The 20218-nt window shown below is 42.1% G+C and overlaps 1 protein-coding gene across 3 annotated transcripts in view; it reads right to left on the reverse strand.

The window, feature by feature from the left end:
* Positions 1–20218, reverse strand: part of cdkal1 (CDK5 regulatory subunit associated protein 1-like 1) — a 137564-nt gene that overhangs the window by 10716 nt on the left and 106630 nt on the right. For all 3 annotated transcript variants that reach the window (XM_029838346.1, XM_011605473.2, XM_011605474.2), the window contains one exon: positions 1135–1218. In XM_029838346.1, the coding sequence (XP_029694206.1) occupies positions 1135–1218 (84 nt within the window). The remainder of the gene's footprint in view (positions 1–1134; positions 1219–20218) is intronic.

Consider the following 20218-nt stretch of genomic DNA (forward strand, 5'->3'; position numbering starts at 1 on the left):
TAATGTCTGTTTCCACTGTTATTAAAAGGACAATTTAATGCAAATTGGTAAACATCCCAAATGTTTCAAACTTGAAAATAAAATGCTTTGTGCGCTTAAAAAATAATGAACAAATGACATATAGACCTTCAACATGATTGTTTTGCATAATAAGGGAACCTGAAAAAGACCCATCAGAACCGGTAAGAACAGGGTGAGGACCAATAGATGTACTGAGGTCTCAATAGAGCAGAGATGTACTGGAACATCATGTACTGTGTCCTCTGAGGGGACGGCCTCAGATCATAATGGTAAAGAGGTTTCTTTTCTTCCATGTTCACTCGCTAGTCAGATTTATGAGCGCAGGGCGAGTACTTAGCGGAGGCAGACATTAAAGACCTCATTGTGCTCTCCTCTCCAGTGTCGGTGAACTGACACATGGCAAACATGCCATATCCTAAGAAGCATGAGAGGGGCACGCTCGTGCACACATGAACCCAGTCACACTTGTAACTCAAGCCCACGGCCGGGAGAAGGAGGTGCGGAAGGAGGAGAGCACAGGAGAGGAAAATGGAAGGGAGGCAGAAATTATTACCATTCCCTGCCCTCCCAGCTAATAAAAAGCATAACTTCAAACATGTTTCTGATGATGGTTAAAGCGGGAGGAAATTGATTTATTTGAAGATGTTTTAAAGTGAATTTTTCACAGGTTCAGAGAGGGTCTTTGAAGCTGTGCCTGTGTGTATGTGTGTGTAGGATGGAATTTATGTCTTTAGGGCTGACCTTAATGTTTCAGCACGGCAAAAAAGCACTGCCAGTATCAGCTGCCAAATGCTCTCATGACCACCACGGGGTGTGTGTGCCTGTTTGAGCGTACGTGTGATATTACTGCTAACCTACTTTGGGCTACACACACTTAAGCCTCTGCCACCTGCAGAGACGACTCCGCAGATATGTTAAGCAAAGCCTCTGATCTCATTTACCAAGCGTGAATATGAACAGGCCATGGGTCGGCTGCGTGCGCGCTTCAGAGACTCATCAATTGCAGATCAATGAAGAACTTTTTCTGCCAAAGTCAATGATGGGAGATTGGGTCGAATATAATCTTTTTTGAAAATTCACTGATGTAGAAGAGATCGATAATAGTTTTCTTACCTGTTCATAGAACTTGTTGTGAGCCACGTAGTACTGGCCATCAAAAGACTCCTCGGTCACCAGCACCTGCTGCCTCTCCCCAACCTGCACAGAGATTTAAGCAAAGCTACTCAAACTACACTCCAACGAGTTGATCAACCACAGATGCTTTGTAATCAGTCCAAACCTTCATGTCATCCCATCTCATAATCTACATGATCAAAGCTTGGTTCATTTCCTGTGACAGGCTGAAAGTGGAATTTCAAGGTATCGTTTTATTATCATCTGCTGGAGGCTCGGATCACGCTTCCTCCTCCAGCTTTCCCTGGATCTCACCCAGGAGGTCCAGAGATAGATGGAAGCAAGCCCTCCAGCATGTCCTGGGTCTGTCTACTCTAGCCCAGAGGGACACATCTAGGGTGCCAGAACACCTCCACTGACAATCATTTCAGCCACTTGTGTAGGTGATCTTATTCTTTCAGTCACTTCACACAGCTCAACTTTATTCATGTAGCATCATGTACAATCAGGGGTTCCTGCAAATGCTGGACAGAACAGCCTGACCCCCAAACCAGCATTGGTGGCAGGAAAAAAAAACCCTCCCTTTTATGAGAAAGAAACCATGAGCCAAGACCCTTGTGCTGATGGACAGCCATGTAATAAGAGGAGAGAGGGCAGGGGGAATGGATGCAGTAGGAAAAGAACAGATGAAAAGCCACATTTTCAACTCTCATAGTCAACATTCATTATTCAGTTATTCAATAACAATTATTCCAAGTCTGACAATCATATATGCTAAATTTCATAAGCTTAAAGAGAGCAAAGTGAATTACATCATGTCAAAACACTTTAAAACCGACAAAAAATAAGAATTGTGTATGGAAATGTAAACCTAAAGTGTAAAGCCAACACTCACAAAAATCTACTGTGCACATGTAAACAGTCATGTACAAGAACAGCTTGCTTTTTAATTCAGTCCAAGTAAGCTGCCAGTTGTACAATAGTTCTATTCAGTAGGATCCTGCATCAATCAAAGTTTTGCTCTTTATGCTTTTCTTTCTTTCAATCTTTGTCTGCAGCTCACAATTTACCTTTCAAGGTCCCCCGAGCCACTACAGCTTCAGTACTTTGGCACAGAGGACATGGCACACAATTAAACTAAATTAAACTAAACCCCCCCAAAAAATACAGGAAGCTGAATACAAGAAAAACACAAACAAATACAGCACAGAAAACAACTGATTCAGGATATCTGGAATTTAATAGAAGGAGTGTGCTTCTATTCTATTCAAGGTTTTCCAAAGAAAGGGGCCTAGCCAGCGGTGAGGCGCCTTAAAAAAAGGGACAAGGATAAGGAGAGATTTCAAACTTCGATGAGAAACAAACATGGATCAGAACAAATTTCTGGCCCTGATCTGTGGCTTCTCAAAACAGATACAGCACATTTCTGCTTCGCGAAACTTTAGTGGACCAATGTCGAGTTTGATCTCTGCACTGTAAAAAACAGACTTTATTTAGCAGCATATTCAGTTCGAACAGAACGTCCTGTGCTCACATTTGACAGCACTGGTATTTTGACTGCTGGTGATGAGCCCCCCTGCCCCCCATTATGAAAGCATGCTGACTGATGAGTAATGTGTCAAAACCTTTGAAGTCTTGACTTTGAGTCATAACCAGGAGTGTTTCCAATTTTACAGACATTCGCTCCATTTTGTTGCCTCCATTTTTTTAAGATTCATTCCCCCCTCTTGTCTTTGGGCATGTTCTTTGTTGTTCATACCTCTTTTCTTTCACCGACTGCCTCTCATCCTCTCCCAGTCTTTTAAATGATTTTACAGTGTCAGTACAGTCTGCTGGAACCTGCACAGACATGTGGACTTAAAAAGGGAAAGATAAATCAGCATTTCCTGAAAACTGCTTAATGGGCCTTCTAAGAAAAAGATAGAAAAAAGAAATTCTGCTGAGAGATTTGCCCCTTTTGACTGGAATAAGATGTGAGCACACGTGCTATTTATAAAACACTGACCAACGAAGTGACGGATCTAAAGGTACAAAGTTATTTACCTGACTTAATAACCAAACCTATGTGTGCATTATTCATCTCTAATTAAAGGAATAGCCTTCTTCTCTTAATCTGATAAGATGATTATCTACATGAAGCAAAACAGACAATGAAGCAAAGTTTTAATAGATGAGAAGCTGGGCAGCTGCACACATTTGGGCTCTGTGGGTGATTTGTATGCATCCTGTCTCCTGTTCTTTGCTTAACTGACTCTGCCTGCATATCTTTGCATGTCAGGGTCTGCATTTAGATTTATATTTACTCCATCTGTTGAAAGACATCACAGAATATCAAACAGACGTGCATATGCATGTCTTTGCGCCGTGTGCATACTTTGCGGAGCGGAGGACGGCGTCCCATGGCACACAGCAGAGCCGCCACAGATTTGTGGGATCACAGGTTTAATTGATAATTAATCCAAATCATAACAGAGATAATGAGACAACTGTGGCTTTGAATTGTAATCGACATTTCATCCCTGTGACAAAAAAAGAGCAATTTCTTCCAACACCACTTAAAGTCACTAGTTTCATCTGTGGCTTTTTAATTACCGGTATTATTTTCTTTTTTTACATAATTTTAGAGCAGAATGAAAACCATCAGAAGTGGTGAAAGTGATTAGCTGGAAGAATTAATCACCAGCATCAAACTGCTAACATCTAACGAGTTAAATTTAATTTGGCTACTTTCCACCTCAACATTTACAATAACATTATTAACTTATATTCTATGCCACAAAATGCTAATATACAAATAAACTCATCCAGGAATACAATTTGAGCCTATCACCTGTGGGATGATGTTAAAACACGTATCAGCACCTTTAAACACACAAAGAAGAGCGTTGGAACACCAAACAAAACCAAATCTGGAGCGTTTTCAGTTAAATTTCCTGTTAAAAACTATTTGACAAGACAAATGCTCAGAGTCAAAAAGAGAAGTGAAAAAAATAAAAATAAAAGCCTCAAAGTCAAAATCAAAGAAAAGACCCAAAATTCCCAGTGTTTGCCCCAGATACAAAAGACTGAGGGTGTCTTTGGCTGAGCTGTTAGGACAAAACCTAAAATCAACACAGATCAAAGCGTTTGGAACAAGGCCGAAGCACAAATATTCTACAGATTAGTACTGAAAAACACCAAAAGAAAGAGGAGGTGGAAATCAAAGAGAGGGTGGCATTGACAAATTCAGGGAGGACAGACTAAAGAGCAAACTCTAATGAAAGGTGGGGCTCCTGATCCCTCTGGCAAAGTGAAGAAGGTCCATCAAAACATTACACAAATATACACTCCCAATAAAGAAATAAATGCTCCTCTTTACTATTTTTATGGGATCTTGTTATCCTCTGTTGTGAGCTGACAGGCCTTAACATCCACATTGGGAGAAGGCCGGCCCTTCAAAGGAAGCTCGGGTATCCACAATCGCTTACTTTCAGTGTGTGAGGTTGTAAATGAGCCTGTGGCAGCAGTAGAGGCTGTTTCTACATGAAAAGCACCACGTTTAAGAGCCAGAGAGTGAGTGTGTGTCACTGCAGACACGTCTCAACAGGCAGCCCAAGTAAAAGACAGCAGATTAATTTCTCTGCTCACTACAAACCAGTACAGCAGAAAAGTGAGCTAATGAGTCATTAGTGAGAGAGCGTTTGATGAAATACTTCTTCCTCCAAAGCAATAAATAATACAAAAAGTGTGTATAGGTGACTGGGTTTTAGATACTTATACAATGTCTTGTGTATTTTTTATCCTGTGGCCTCAAACAGACGGACCTGTCTCAGCTGATGAAATACTGGAGAGACAGATGTAATCGGGTTATTTGTCATCGCATGATTAGAACAGGGGATGTGTGGAGTGTGGATCACCCCAGAAGGGTTCAGATATACAGTAGAAATGGTTTTCATTCTATAGGCCTCCTGGTTTATTCTCTCAGCGGGGCCTCGTGACCCCCCCCTCCCCTCCCAGAGTGGAGATGTGAGCAGTTGTTTCCAGAATGATCTGCACCTGCGTCAAATCTAAAAGCCCTCCAGGCCCTCTCCCAGGCTTCCCATGGCTCACGAACTGGGCCTCACACCCATGTGCAAACACACAAGTACAAAGGCTGGCTGCCCAACACCACAAGCAGAAAAAGGAGAGAAAAGAACGGCAAAGGAGAGAGAAATATAGAAACACCAAATAGGCCACGCAATTACTGTAGTCATGTCTGCTCTGTCCACAAGCTTCAAGGATTTAGAAGATTCTTGAATAGAAGAAGAAAGAAAGAAAGACAGACATGTCTGAAAACATCCTCCAGCAAAAGTTGAAATGACAATATGTGCTTGTGATATTTTGTGCCGTGGATGTCCAAATTTAAGCATTTATTTCTAACCCACCAGATATTTAAAAGCATCAAAGGAACAAGCATTATGATTAGGAATTCCATCACTGTACATGTGTGTTAAAAATGTCATACATGTCGGCTGTTCCAGCCCAAAACACACACCATCAAGCAAGCACTTGATTACCTCATCAATTGTGGCCAAAGGAACAGAAAAGACAGTCAGTCTGTTCCTGGTGACAGATCTAGGTTGTTAGGAGTGTTGTCTTAGCAAAACACACACACACACACACACACACACACACACACACACACACAGGTCTGGGACAGGAGCCTGTAGGCTGTTTAGTGCCTCAGCTGCTAGAACGAATCACATCAATGCGGCAGGAAAAAAAAGGCCCAGAAACTGAAATAAACACACTCAGCAAACTCACAATCATGAAAAATACACTCTCAAAATACTAAAGTTAATGGCCCTTAGAAGGCATTGGTGTACACAGCATTTACATTAACTTGTGCACCATGAAAAAAAAAAAAAATATATATATATATATATATATATACATATATCAAGCATGTTACAGTCAGGGAGTTCATTAACCTCAAGGGGAACTTATAATTCAGATTTGAAATAATTTGAAAACTATAAAGCAGATAAAGTCTATACGAGTGAGATGTGAAACATAAAAAAATAAGAATATAGTAGATAAAATATCAAACAAGAAATAATTAAAATGGCAACCAAGCAATGAGGAATAAAACCCAGATATTTTAGCTTATATTATTTCTGTCCTCTGCTATGTTTCTAATAATTATTTCAGTTCAAAAATGAATCAAATGAGCATACACATCTTTTCAGGAGCATCTCTTGCTCTCTCTTTGTGTGTGTGTGTGTGCGTGTGTGTGTGAGTGTGTGTGTGTGTGTTGCGCTAACCTCCATGGGTCTATAATTATGTGTGTGTGTGCGCAGCATCAATCAGAGCTCAGCTGTGATTGTCGGGCTGATTGTCCGTAAGGTCCCTGTGGGCCTCAAGGCCTCCGTGTATGCAATCCGTGCGCACGTGTGCGTGTAAGAGAGCACAGAATAAAGTGAGCGCGAGATGCACACATCTATACGTTCGCATTAGGCCGTGATTGCGGCCGGAGCCGTTGGCAACGGCGGGATGATTATGATGATGACTGAAGGCCAAACCTGGAGACAACAAATCACACATGCAGAGGAAGGTCTGTCCTGCAAAAGCGCCTGATTGCCGTTCAAGGCCGGCCCTCCAGCGCTCCCATTAGACTGAGAAAAATGTATGTCGGCGTTTTGATAAGGGAGAGGGGGAAAAAAAGAGCTTACAAGGCCACCGTGGTGGTTCTGTGGGATGAGACGGGGATCGAGGCGTGCCGCTCGGTGACCTTTGCTGTCCGCTGTCTCACCTCTCCTACTGCAGGAGCCAGATAAACTCCAGGAAGAGAAACAGAAATTTGTTTACAATGATCACTCCGCAGTGTGAAAATGACTCAGGAGCGGGGGTTCGGGGGTGCTGGGGTATATCTCAGAGTCAGGGATACACCCTGGACAGGTCATCAGTCCACCGCACATTCACTCACACACTCACACCTAGAGGCAATTTAGAGTCTTCAATCAACCTGATGAGACTGTTCCTGAACTGTAGGAGGGAACTGGAGAAAACCCAGAGGGAGAACTAGGAGAACGTGCACGGCCAGAGCCCAGAACCTTCTTGCTAATCACCCACGGTGCTGTCTGCTGAAGTAACGAGGACGCCGCTGCCCGTGTTAATGTTCTGTAAACAGCTCAAAGTGCAATTGTGTGTTTATATGATGTGTTTTTTCTCTGTGTTAGTCAAGGTCGAGGGAGGCTCCAATGACTGTCACTCAATAGTGCACGTACCTTCTGTGCACACTTAGGATAAAGGCCTCTCTGATTCATGAATAACATTGTGAGATTGAAGTGTTCTGTACTGCACTGCTCCATCAACATTTTCATTCTCTTCCTGTGCTAACCGCTCAGGGCCACTGAGATTTCTGATATGTTTAGCGGGCTTGTATCCCCTTCATTTCTTATATGGATGGTACATTCTGAAGTGGTACAATGATGTACTGTCAAGTACTTTGCTGTTTTTCTCTCTCTCTGAATCACTCAGGTACCCAAGGACAAAACGACAACAAATGAAGCAAGGACGTGCACAAAGGAAGGCGAACGGGTTTATCTGAGTCGCACTTTGTGTCCAGGAGTCACACTATATATATATATATATATACACATATATATATATATATACACACATATATATATATACACACATATATATATATATACATAAAACTTTTCTTTCATTATCGAAAAGCAAGAGTTGAGCAGCATCTATTTTTGTAAAGTATTACTTTTATGAAAAACAAATTAAAGTCTCGAGCCGAAGTCTCACTGAAATAACTGAGAGGCCACAGCAGTCAGATATCCTCACCATAATGGGGGAATAACGTATTATGTGTTATTAACAAGTATTTTGCATGCTCGGCTGAATAAAGTTAAAAAGCATGTAGTATTCCACTGTTAGCAACTCTGTCTCAAATATTCTAGTGTTCTCCAGGAGAACCAACATGCTATTATAGAAGGAAAGTGGGGAAAAAAGAGGTTCTGGAGGGAACTGTGGGAACTTTGGCTACACAGAAAAAGTACATTGTGGAAATAATGCTGTTGATGGTACATATCATAAAAGGTCACACAGCAAAGGCAAAGGCAGCATTAATCCCACAGAAAGTCTGGTACTATAGAGAAGCAGCTTGCATATGATTTAAAACTACAGTATGTTAAAAGACAAGTCGCCCAAAAGGCATGTTGGCCTTTTTGCAAAGTTCAGCAGGAAAGTGGAATCACAGACAGACTGACTGTGGATGTCAGCATCATAAAGTGCACATGCTGCTCCGTGTAAAATCGTGCTATATTTCTCCCATTGTACTCAGGCTAATTTCTTCCACTTACTGTTTTGTACAATCCTGGAAGTTTAATAATGCTTAGTTAATGTGAGACATGCAGGAAGTCAGATACGCCTGAACACGAATCGATCCCATGTCTTCTGATTCACTTTTAAAAGGCGACGCCTTTCATTTTAATCGGATGATCGGCTTTATTAAGCTTATGTGATGTTTGATATCAGAATCCTCTATGCGCCGCGCTTGGACTTGAAGTGATTAGTTGGATTGTGCCAGCCCTTAATAGTTAATAACAGAGTTTAAAAACCCATTACATGATACAACACAACTATTGTATGACGCTCTGCAGTTTCTTCCTCTTGTGAAAGTAGAAGTTTACATGCTGCGAGTCACAACGCGAGAAGAAAACAGGCTGAAAACACAATTGCGTTGCCTTCAAAGGACGTGAGGATGATGGGAAGCTGAATGGAGTCCACCACCACTGACCACAATAGCACAAACTGTGGTTAACATAAAAAGCTGTGAAGAGACTGGCTGTTGACCTCGCCGAACCAGCCGTGACTAGATTCTATCCTGGTACCATTGAGAGAGCATCGCCTCTCCAAGAAAAGCAGAGCGGCTCATCGGTGTCCTTCTCTCATCCCCCAAGGAGATCAATAGCCTAGCCTAGCTAAAGACCCCTCTCACCCTTCACAGAGGCTCTTCTCCCCGGTGCAGTCATTTGTTTAATTAGATCTTGTTTTATTCACTACAGAAATATAGAATGAAATATGGAACCGTTGGCAGATATTAGCCCACATTACATGCTAAAAGGTGAATAAGGGGAGACCCAACATCTGCCCAATTGGAGCAGTGAAGAATCACACTCTTTCAGTGTTGAAAGAGGAGTGATCTATGAAGGCTCTTTGGTCGCCACAGGCACAACAGAAACTCCCACTGATGTATGACCACGCGCAGCCCGCTACATGAAGCTATAGGAGCACAAAATATGAGTTGAACCAGCGGTGAGAGGCCTTTGAAGGGGGAGAAAAACGCAGATACGATGTCTCCTATCGCTCTATCCACCCTGAAAGAAGAGCGTCTGAGACGGAAGGTGGGGAGAGGCTGTGAGGATCAAACAGAGCTGACACGTACGCGTACACACAGGCCTGTTCGCTGGATACTAATTAAATTAAGTTCCGTTCAGTTTTAGATGTGATCAGAACAGACATTCATTTTTAAAAGACTTTTCATTTAATATTAGCCAGCGTTTGGGCTCGTTCGCTTTACATAAAAGTGTTGATTTGAGATTAAAGGCGACTATCTTCAAACATTTACAGTCTGAGATGTAAAGATACTGTCAGAACAATTAAAGGATCAATGTGTTAATTGCTTCGAGCACCTTGCACCTCTGCAAACAAAACAAGTTTATAGCTTTTATACCAACATTATACTTAGACATTTTTTTAGGGCACCCAATCAGATGATGATGCAGAAGTGACAGACCTGCTGATATCGGTAGGATAAGTGTTCAACTGCCAATCAACTCATTTAAAGAAACAAATTATCTGATTGAATCAGTTCAGACATTCATTTCAACCCATCCATCTTCCTTATATAGTAAAAAAAAACATGAGAGAAATTCATTTAAATATCAAAAATCAAAGAAAATCCTAGCGAGATGAGCCCAAATCCTCATTAGCAAAAGTCAAATTGGCTTCAGCAAGATGAGACTTGAATGAGCAAATGGTTCACAAAGGGGGCGATATTAGCACTTCAATGGTGTTGATTGATTTGCGACAGCGGGGATCAGGTTGAATGCACTCTGAGCGTGCACGCGTGTGCACGAGCGTGCGCGCCTGGTCAAAGAAAATGAACATTAATCAAAGAGAGCAGGTAGTAATCAGACAGAGCTTTGGGAGGCCGGCCTGCAAATGCGCAGCTGTGCCATTCAAACCAACAACCAGCAGACAGAGGGACAGAAATCCAATCCCTCAGCACCGAGTCAAAACCAGCAAAGATCAGAGCAGATAGAAGCAGAGACACTTAAAACAGCCCCAAATGAAGCAGACCGAGCATGCTGCAATACCGGTTCTTTATAGTGGAATTACTGAGGGAGCGATGCACAAGGGCAGAACGTCGCTTCTCTTTCTTTTAGGTGAGCACGGAACATCATCAGTGCGTTCCTGCACGCACAGAAACGAATGCTGCCCGATGGGAAATAAAAACACGCCTTTGAACTGAGCCTCTATCTAATTTCTCCTCTAATAATGAAACATGACTCCTTCTATCATGGTCAAAATTAAACAGTACATCTCTGCAAGGAGAAGCTGGTTTTGCCCGGACAGACAGAACACGTGCGGTGGCTGGAAGTGCAGGGTGGAGATGACACAGGACGCGTGCTGGCAGACTGAGCTGGCTCTGACTGCCGTCTAATGGCACATATGCAAATGAGGGGCCGTGTAAATGGATTTGAATTCATTTGAATATGCATCACAGCAGCCTGTAAATGCACACAATTTCCTCTGCTGTTTCTTCATCAGTCTGTGTTGATTGAACTTTTATTTAGACCGATCAAATAAACAGGACCGCAGAAGGTCAACATGCATGAAGAGGACCATGTGAGAGACATACGGGTCTGTAAATAAACCCTAAAGGACTGTGAGTGAAGAAGGAGGGCTTTCCAGAGGCAATTCAGCAGATATTGGTCCCTTGGGTGGAATATCACCGGGTGCTCTGCGAGCCAACACTCAAGGCTGCGTCCATATGTGAGAAGATATCAAACGGTCATCAAAAGTCAGACCAGCAGAAGTATTTCGATTTTTCCGCTTATTGGTAATAAACACGGGATATGCTTTGCTAAATCTGTGGTTCCGTTTCTCTGTGAAACAGACAGTCATGTGTGTATACTGGGCTTTAAAACGATCAGAAATGAAATTTTAATGACTTCGGAGGCTGAAACGCTGACCTCGAGTGTCTCAGCCGATCCGCGCGTTGCCTCGACTAGCATCTGTTAATGAGTGTGGGATTAAAACATATCAGTGTACACGCCGGCCTGTGGTGAAGTACGCACACACACAACCCTGATGCATATATCCAATACACGCCTACAGCGTCTGCAAACGCCACGTGCCTCTGCCAACGTATACACACTATCGTCTGGCATCGTTGACTTATACAGGAGCTTAATTAAGCGTCCCTGCCCTCCACGAGTCCCCCAGACAAATATCAACCAAAACCAGATTTGTCAGCAAAGGTTACTCATTCGTTTATGGTGCATTACATACATGAACAACTTGTGTCCTCCAAAAACAGGCCCGAGGGTTCCGTGAAGCACTCGCCGACATTAAAATATCGAAATAAGGGTGCACGTTCATTATCCTCGCGCGAAAAAAAACACACAAAAATGTCTACAATATGTTCACAACCAGGAATCTTAGCAGGAAAAATGTACTATGATTACATCTTAAATGCATCTATAATAAAAGGTTATAAAACAGGTCATATATACAGTGAGAGTAAAAAGTATTTGATCCCTTGCTGATTTTGTTGGTTTGTCCACTAATAAAGACATGATCAATCTATATACTTTTAATGGTAGATGTATTCTAACATGGAGAGACAGAATATCAAAAAGAAAATCCAGAAAATAACTTTAAAGAATTTATTTTAATTTATTTGTTTTTCATTGAGGGTAGTAAGTATTTGATCCCTCTATCCAAAAGCACTTAATATTTGGTGGCAAAGCCATTGTTTGCAAGCACAGCGGTCAAACGTTTGTTGTAGTTAACCACAAGGTTAGCACACATATCAGGGGGAATTTTGGCCCACTCTTCTTTGCAGATCCTCTCTAAATCATTAAGGTTGGTGGGCTGTCGCTTGGCAACTCGGACCTTCAGCTCTCTCCATAGATTTTCAATTGGATTGAGGTCCGGAGACTGGCTGGGCCACTCCATGACCTTAATATGGTTCTTCTTGAGCCACTCCTTTGTTGCCTTTGCTGTATGCTTTGGGTCGTTGTCATGTTGGAAGACCCAGCCACGGCCCATTTTCAGCTTCCTAGCAGAGGGGAGGAGGTTGTCCCTCAGCACTGCACGGTACATGGCTCCGTCCATCGTCCCAGTGATGCGGTGAAGTAGCCCTGTGCCCTTGGCAGAGAAACACCCCCAAAACATAATGTTTCCACCTCCATGCTTGACGGTGGGCACAGTGTTCCTGGGATCATAGGGATCATCAAATACTTATGACCCTCAATGAAAAACAAATAAATTAAAATAAATTCTTTAAAGTTATTTTCTGGATTTTCTTTTTGATATTCTGTCTCTCCATGTTAGAATACATCTACCATTAAAAGTATAGAATGATCATGTCTTTATTAGTGGACAAACCAACAAAATCAGCAAGGGATCAAATACTTTTTACTCTCACTGTATGATCAACTATTAACAGCTGTCAAATCATCAATTAATAAACATAATAAACATTTGAAAACAACCTTGTTCAGCCCACAAATGTACAGATAAACAGCGGATGTGTAAAAATTTGGTTCTGGCTGCCAGAGGACCCAGTTCTCCAGTCTGTGGTGTAATTGCCGATGGGAAAGCAAATTTGTTGGTTTTATCTCAGCTTCACTTTGGCTCGGGGACTTGTCACAACATGTGTTGATTTAAACTATGAAATAAATAAATCCCCAAACTATGTGATTACATGTGGCCTTGCAGTGATTGGCTGTGCAGCAGTCAAAAGGCACTCAAGTGTTGTGCGGTCGTGCCGAGTGTCAAAGGCACATCATCTACACTGCAACAGTACACGCAGACACACAAAACCAAGTTAAAGACGCTAAAATGCACAAGTAGGTACGTGCACAACCATCGAATACGTGCACACGCCAAAAGCTGCAGGGATATTTTGACTTAATTTGTTTATGTTACAGTTCCTGGAAAAGACTGTGCTCAAGGCAGCGCATCGTTTCTGCGTGAGGGGAGATGACTGCAGCTGGTTTTCCTCCCTCCCTTATTTCTGTCTCTTCTCACAGCGTTCTCATCTTTTGCCTGACTCCATCCACGATGGCCCTCCGCACTGGCCGGTTTCCAGCGTGAACTGTGCCCCCCCCCCCCCCTTTTTTTTCTCATTTTTACATTCTTTTGACCTTCTTGATGAATGGGTCATTAAAGCTCTGGAGGAGGGGCCAAAACCAAAAAAGAAGATGAACCCACACGCACAGATGTGTCTTGTAAAGGAACAAGATGGTTAAGAAATCATCTGCATACAAACGGGTCGGGTCAAGAAGGTCAGTGGAAGACTACTCGTAGGATTTAACAGTTTGGAATATAAAACACAGAGTGAATGTTTCCTGTTTAACTTCTTTTCAACCAAGTCCTGACGTGCCTGTGCTTGGTCATGCGTCATATCTGCTCTGAGGAGGCCATTAGGTCATAACTGCTGAGGCCCTCTACCATTTATGGCCTGTAATTAAAGTCCCCTGTCCTACATTTGCACAAGGTAATTAGCTCATTGTTTGAAATGTCAAATTGAATATTACAGTGGGTGAGAGTTTTAAAAATTTGCATACCAATACTGACATCAGTCCCTTTCTGTCAGCAAATGCTTGGATATGCGTGAGAAGCAGGCAGTGTTGGCTAACATATAATTACCTGCTAACATTTAATGAAGTCACCTAATACATAAAAGTGCCATTTTAATAGAATCATTTTAAAAGGGCCATCAGTTCCAGTCACTTTTACAAAGAGTCTATGTTATTTTAGGGGTTATTTTGTCACAAAAGACACCTGAAATTTAGGTTATTGAAATATTACACTGAAACATCAAAAGACCTTTACATTAAAGCGTAGCTTTAAAAAGGGGATACAGAACCATAGCTGTTAAGCATGTGCTGTTACTTCCCCCCAACCTCATGTCTATAAATTGTAAGTTGTCAGAGGAGCCCTCAGGATGTTGCTCATTGGCTTCAAAGCATGTTCAATAGTATGACAGCAAAACTGTACAAGTGATAGATGACGACCACCGAGAGATGGTGGAGTCAGAGACCGACAAACACAGAGGTTAATTTAATGAAATGCTCTTCTCATAGTCTATAGAAAAAAATGTTAATGATAATTGCACTGATTACATAAAGACACAGTAACCTGGGCTGGAAAATCAGTCAGCAAAAGGTTACTGCACAATTACAATGCTTGTTTAAAGTGACATTTTTACATTTATTTGAACGTTGATACAAAGCTATCTGCTAACCTGAATGCTAACTAGAGCCTGTGTTTCTTAGGCGAGCATGTCACTATATATATCATCCATAGAACAACATGCACCTGAAAAAAGTGAAATTAGAGAGTTTCCCTGTGAATCCAAGGCTCCGACCTGATGAATATTTGACCAGTAGGAAGTGCCCTCAATAACGGTCTGAGCCACAGTTTTATTCTTGTAATACAGTAAATTGTTCTGTGAAAGATTAAAAACCTTCTGGCAAAACAAACCACCTGACATGTTCTGACTTATTGGACTTGGAGCAGTTGACCCCTCCAATAAACCAAAACCCACAGCGAATGCATCCATCCAACCAGCAAGAAAGCAAAACCTTCATCACGGTTTTATTTAACAGATTTTACGATAAATTCGGGCCCACCACCCTTCTTTCATGATAACTGTGATTAAACCCTAAAATGGCTACATCACGCCGCTGATAAAAAGCACCGTGTTTGTTTTATTGTTGTTTGTTTTGCTGTGTTATGTGTTTGAAGATGACAGTTTTACTGGCAGGACTTCAAACATCTTTGGTGTAACCAGCTTCGACAAGCCCGGGTTCTTAGAATCTACACCAACACCCACAGAGTGACGCGCAAAAGAAAATAAAGAGGAAAAGGTAACAAGGAAAGTGGGGAAAATGATAAGCAGGGAGGACAATAGGCGGCAAAGTCACGGAAGACCAGTTCAAGCTGCTTTTCCACAGAGCCGTCTACGTCTGTAGGCCTTTATCTGTGTTTGCATTGTAAAAAGTTGGGAAGGACACCGCTGGAGCCGCCACAATGGACCCCAACGACTGGTTAACAGAGGCTGATAACGCCTAATCTCTCTCTGTCGCGTGACAACGTGTGTTCCTAGCCGCAGATGTTCTGTCTCACAGAGAGAGGAATATTCTTGGTGAGATTTTACCAAGTAAGGCGGCCGACACGGCTTCCTGATCTGACTCCAGCAGTCAACAGAAGTTCCAGGTGGATGTTTGCAGTTGCGGGTCATTGTTCTCCAGGCTGCTCTTTCATGCAGGCATCATCTCACGGTGCCTGTTAATTACAGCTATTTATTAACCCCAAACAGCCAATTAACAGGCCTTCAGTAAAACAAGCAAACCCACTAATCTATAGGCAACACATTGAGAGGTGACTCGGATGGAGATTATGAAGAAAAATGAAAAGTGGGACCACAGATGTGAATAGGTGCCAAATTTGAAATGGCCCTTTGTTTTCCTTTCTCCTCTGCCGCGCCATAAATATTCAGTTCATTATGTGTTTTCCCCCAGAGGTGCTTGTTTCTGTTCTTTTGTCTCACGTTCTCCCTTTCAATAGGTGGAATTATCATCTTTGGGTGATTCTGTTGTTTAATTACCGAATATGTCCGAGGTTTAATGGAACGTAATGATGCTGCATCTGTGAGGTGGAACCACTGCAGCACAGCTGGAACCAAAGTAACCACACAGAGGAAGTCCTTGTTTAAAATAAGCTGTATCTAAAAACTGAAGATTTAAATAACCTGATTCTACCTTAAAGGCAGTGAAAGCCTGTTGGTTTCATCATTTTAGTGTCACATGACCTTGAGCCGAAATGGCTATTCAGTAAATATGAGTAAAGATTATGGCGTTACCGAGTCCTGGGACTCCCAAAAACATGACTTGCAACCTTAAAGCATCATTCTTGGCTTGATGTTTGTATTCCGAATAATAATAAAAAACAAACTTTGAGGCAGTCCTAAGGATTGAACATAAGACCAGAGGGAGCATGACCTTCGACCTTCAAATGTGACCATCCAGCGCTGAATCAGACTTGACATTTGTGCAAAGGAAATCCCTCAAAGCCTTCTCGTGGTCTTGTCTTCAAAAGGCGAATGTGACCTTTTAACTTTGACCTCCAAAACCCAGCAAAAACGTGTCCTTCGGTGTGGAAGGCCATCCGAGCATCCTCTGTCTGCACGATAAAGCTGGTGCTTGGCTGAAGAGCTCTTTTCGGTTACTTGAGAAAGTCTACAAATCTGTCCCTTTCTGCACACAAGAGGACGGTTTTTGCTTCGCTTCGGTTTCAGAACAAAACCATCTGTGTGCGACATTCTTTGAATTGTCGGGATAAAGGCTGTTAGCAAGCAGGAGAAAGAAGAGGGAACACATTTTTTTGTTATTTACCAAAATAAATCTACGGCAGCAGCTCTGCCCTGCCGCATATTAGCCAGTAGTAATCAATCGTGGCTGTCTGGTGAAGAGCTGAGGGTTCTTCAAGAATCCAGCTGCTCATAATCTGGAGGAGAATCTTCTCATTATTTATGGATCACAAAGAAAAGGCTTGTTTTTGTCAGAATTGTCAGAAGATGACAAAATAGGAGAGGACTCACACAAACACATAACACAGATCAAAATAAGACTAAAAAGCAATAAAAATGCTATTTTTGTCAGCTCCATTTAACTTTTCTTCCCTTCCTTTCATGCACACACACTGCCTGCACATGAGTAATGCATCACTTTCACCTCCTGCTGTGCCCCAGTTTTTGTAACACGACTATAATGAGAATAAAGCTTTTACAGTAGTGAACCCACAGTTGGCCCATACGTACATCTCATTTGTAGGGCCGTGTGAGTCAGTGAGCGAGTGAGTGTGAGAGAGATAGAAAGAGAGAGAGGAGGAAAGGATTCACTGGTCTTGAAGTCATGTGGCGCTCTGCAAGCAGGAACCCTGGACAAGGCGCCTTCAGGCAGAAAAATGTATTAGGATGCTGACACGGGATGTTAAAGCTGAACTCTAACAGACAGCTGCTTACTCAATATTCATATCTTGTCTTCTTTTTAGTCCTCAGACATACTGCAAACATCAGTTTTGTCCAGTGAAGTGAAAGATGCCACTCAAATCTTTAAAGCTGAGCCGTTGATGAGAACTGCTGACTACAATTCAGACAAAAGCACCCAAAGAGTGCTGGTCGGCCAGAAAAAGGACTGATAAGAAGAGGCCCAAGAAACAAAACTCATATATTCAGCTGGAAACACAGTCAATAAGCCAATGGAGCCTTTCAAAGAAGTGTTTTGTAGAACAATATTGGAGGGGGAAAAAACAACAAATTATACTATATCATGTTTATTTTGAACCTTAAAAGACCTTAATGGAAGTAATAATAGAAAAAAAGTTACCTGTAAACACATTGTTCAAGATAAGCTTTGCAACTCCAGTGTAAAATCAATACGGCAGCGCAAGATTTCAAACAGTGTTAACATGTGATTTACAATGTCTGATAAATTCTTAACAGATTGTTAATTGAGAGGCCAAAGTAGCCAACAAAGGTAGTGGTGGGGCTCACATCCATCAAGGCAAAAAGAATTAATCCCCAAGAAATGGGCTAGGTCGGTACTCTGTCTTGACAAAGTGGGTGTGACAGAGGATGTGTGATACTGAGATAAAGTGAGCATCAACTGCTGGGGTAAAAGAAATGGGTTTTTTTCTAGAAAAAAAAAAATCCAACTCTTTTCTTCATCCAGACCTCCTCCTTTTCCTGTCAGTCTGAAAAAGTCATCTAGTTTTAATAAACCTGAAACCCAGTCACATTAAGGACATCAGGAGTGAAACTGGACAATTCCAGTGAGACTTAAGCTTTAGCCTGAATGCTAAATAGCCAGAATGTTCCATATAGGGTCCTGATGCTGGCCATAGAAGCCTTTAAGTGATTAAAAAGCCTTTCATCAGGCTTTATATAACCACAGCATGAGAAAGCCAAGCAGACAGAACATTTACACACAGTAGAGCATGTTTTCAAATGAATATGACCAAACGGAAGCTCACGTGGATGAGGGACTCACAGTGGAAAATCATTTAGCCACATACCACATTAAGAACCGTTGCTTATTCATTGCATCGTCTCTTTCTCTCTTCTTCCATCCACATGTGTTTCCCTTTCAGCCCTCTGCTCAGATGTTAGTCACTTATTGTCACTTATATGTGAAAAAGAGGTAGCGGTATGGTCGTAGGAGATGCCTTTGCAAATAACTGCAATGAATAAGCCACTCTAGCCTGCACGCGATGCTAGGTGGTGATAAGTAAACACATTAAGGATTTTAGTTTAGTTTTTTGCAAAGAAAGACTTTGATAAAGTATTGAGATTGTGTTAATTGTTTAATTATCGGCCCCCAGCCTGTTTTGTGATTCCCTAATCACCTAATAGATGAAACAATTATTTTATGTTTTTTGGCGACAATATCCAGGCAGGAGGATTTGGCAGAAATAGTGCCTGGTGATGCTTTTAGCTGCAGCCTCAATTACAGCAATTAGGTTAAAAGATCAGTGTGATATAATAATCCAACCCGATACAAAGAAACACCAAACGTTTTGGTGAACACATTCCTCTCTGCGAGGAAGCGGCTGAGTTCCTGGCTGCTGCGTGTTGATGCTTTTTCAGGGCTGAGTGATGCACCTGCGATTACATATGCAACAGCCTCACAGTGGCGGCCAGAGAACCTGTGTGGCCGGAGGGTTTTTCGTCTTGAACATGTGCAAGGACAACGTAAAAAAGTAAAACAGACATTGGACAGAATGCAGAATAACACACTGTCAAAATAAAAAAATAATGTTGCATGTCATTCACAGTAAAGCAGGAAAAAGTGCTGCTTCTCTGGTGCTGCATGCTCTAAACTACAGCGAGATTTCAAAGGCAAGTGCATATTTGCCACTAAATGGATTTATTATGGGGTCTGTTGTGAGACGGTAAATATAGTATATATGTGTTGACGCTCCTGACAGGCTGATAGGAGCTAAAAGTGACTTCAGCACTCTATCGTGCAGCAGCAGCAGCGTCCAATCAAATCAAGCTGCCCTGTATTGTTGGTGGAATATCAGAGCCCTTCTATCGACGGGCAGAGGCTGGAGTCTCACCATCTAAATGTTTTATTTTCCTGCATTTGTTCAAACAGAAATATTACACATTTATGCACCACACTGTGATGCCATCCCTCACTGACAGACGGACATCTGAAGTCAGATTTCTGCTACGCTTTAAAAGTTATAAGGGCATTCAATTATTAAAGGTTTATTTAAATGCGTGAGGTTCTGAAGTCTGACACGTGCAACCGATTTTGGGATCTGGACCTTAATTAACGGAGTGTAGGGGCCTCTTTCAGGAGTCTTCTCAGACTATGGTCCAGTTCCATATGTGGTTACCTCTCCTGCAGCTCAGTTCTCTCTTTGAAGTGGCTTTAAGAAAAACGGACGTGTTTGAGAGATTTGTGGCAGCGCCACGGAGATGCGGGCTGAGAAATACTGGCAGGATTAACAAAAGCGCACACGTGTGAGAAAATCAATTGGGTTCTGAGCACCACCTTCACCTGTGTGCAGAGGCCACGCGAAGAGGCCGCAATTATCAGGGAGAGATGCAGGGTGTTCACGCAGGTGTCCAGCCTGCCATATGCTAGAAAAGACCGGCAACAGTCTGTAGAATTTATAGATATGGAGGAATAACCTGGTGTGTGTGCGTGTGTGTGTGTGTGGCAGTCCTCACTCACCATGGATGGTTGTTTTTCCCCTCTGCGTGTTTTATTGTCTAAATAATTGAGTGCATCAGCGA

The sequence above is a fragment of the Takifugu rubripes genome, chromosome 7 (genome assembly GCF_901000725.2).
Source record: "Takifugu rubripes chromosome 7, fTakRub1.2, whole genome shotgun sequence".
NCBI classification, from domain to species: Eukaryota; Metazoa; Chordata; class Actinopteri; order Tetraodontiformes; family Tetraodontidae; genus Takifugu; species Takifugu rubripes.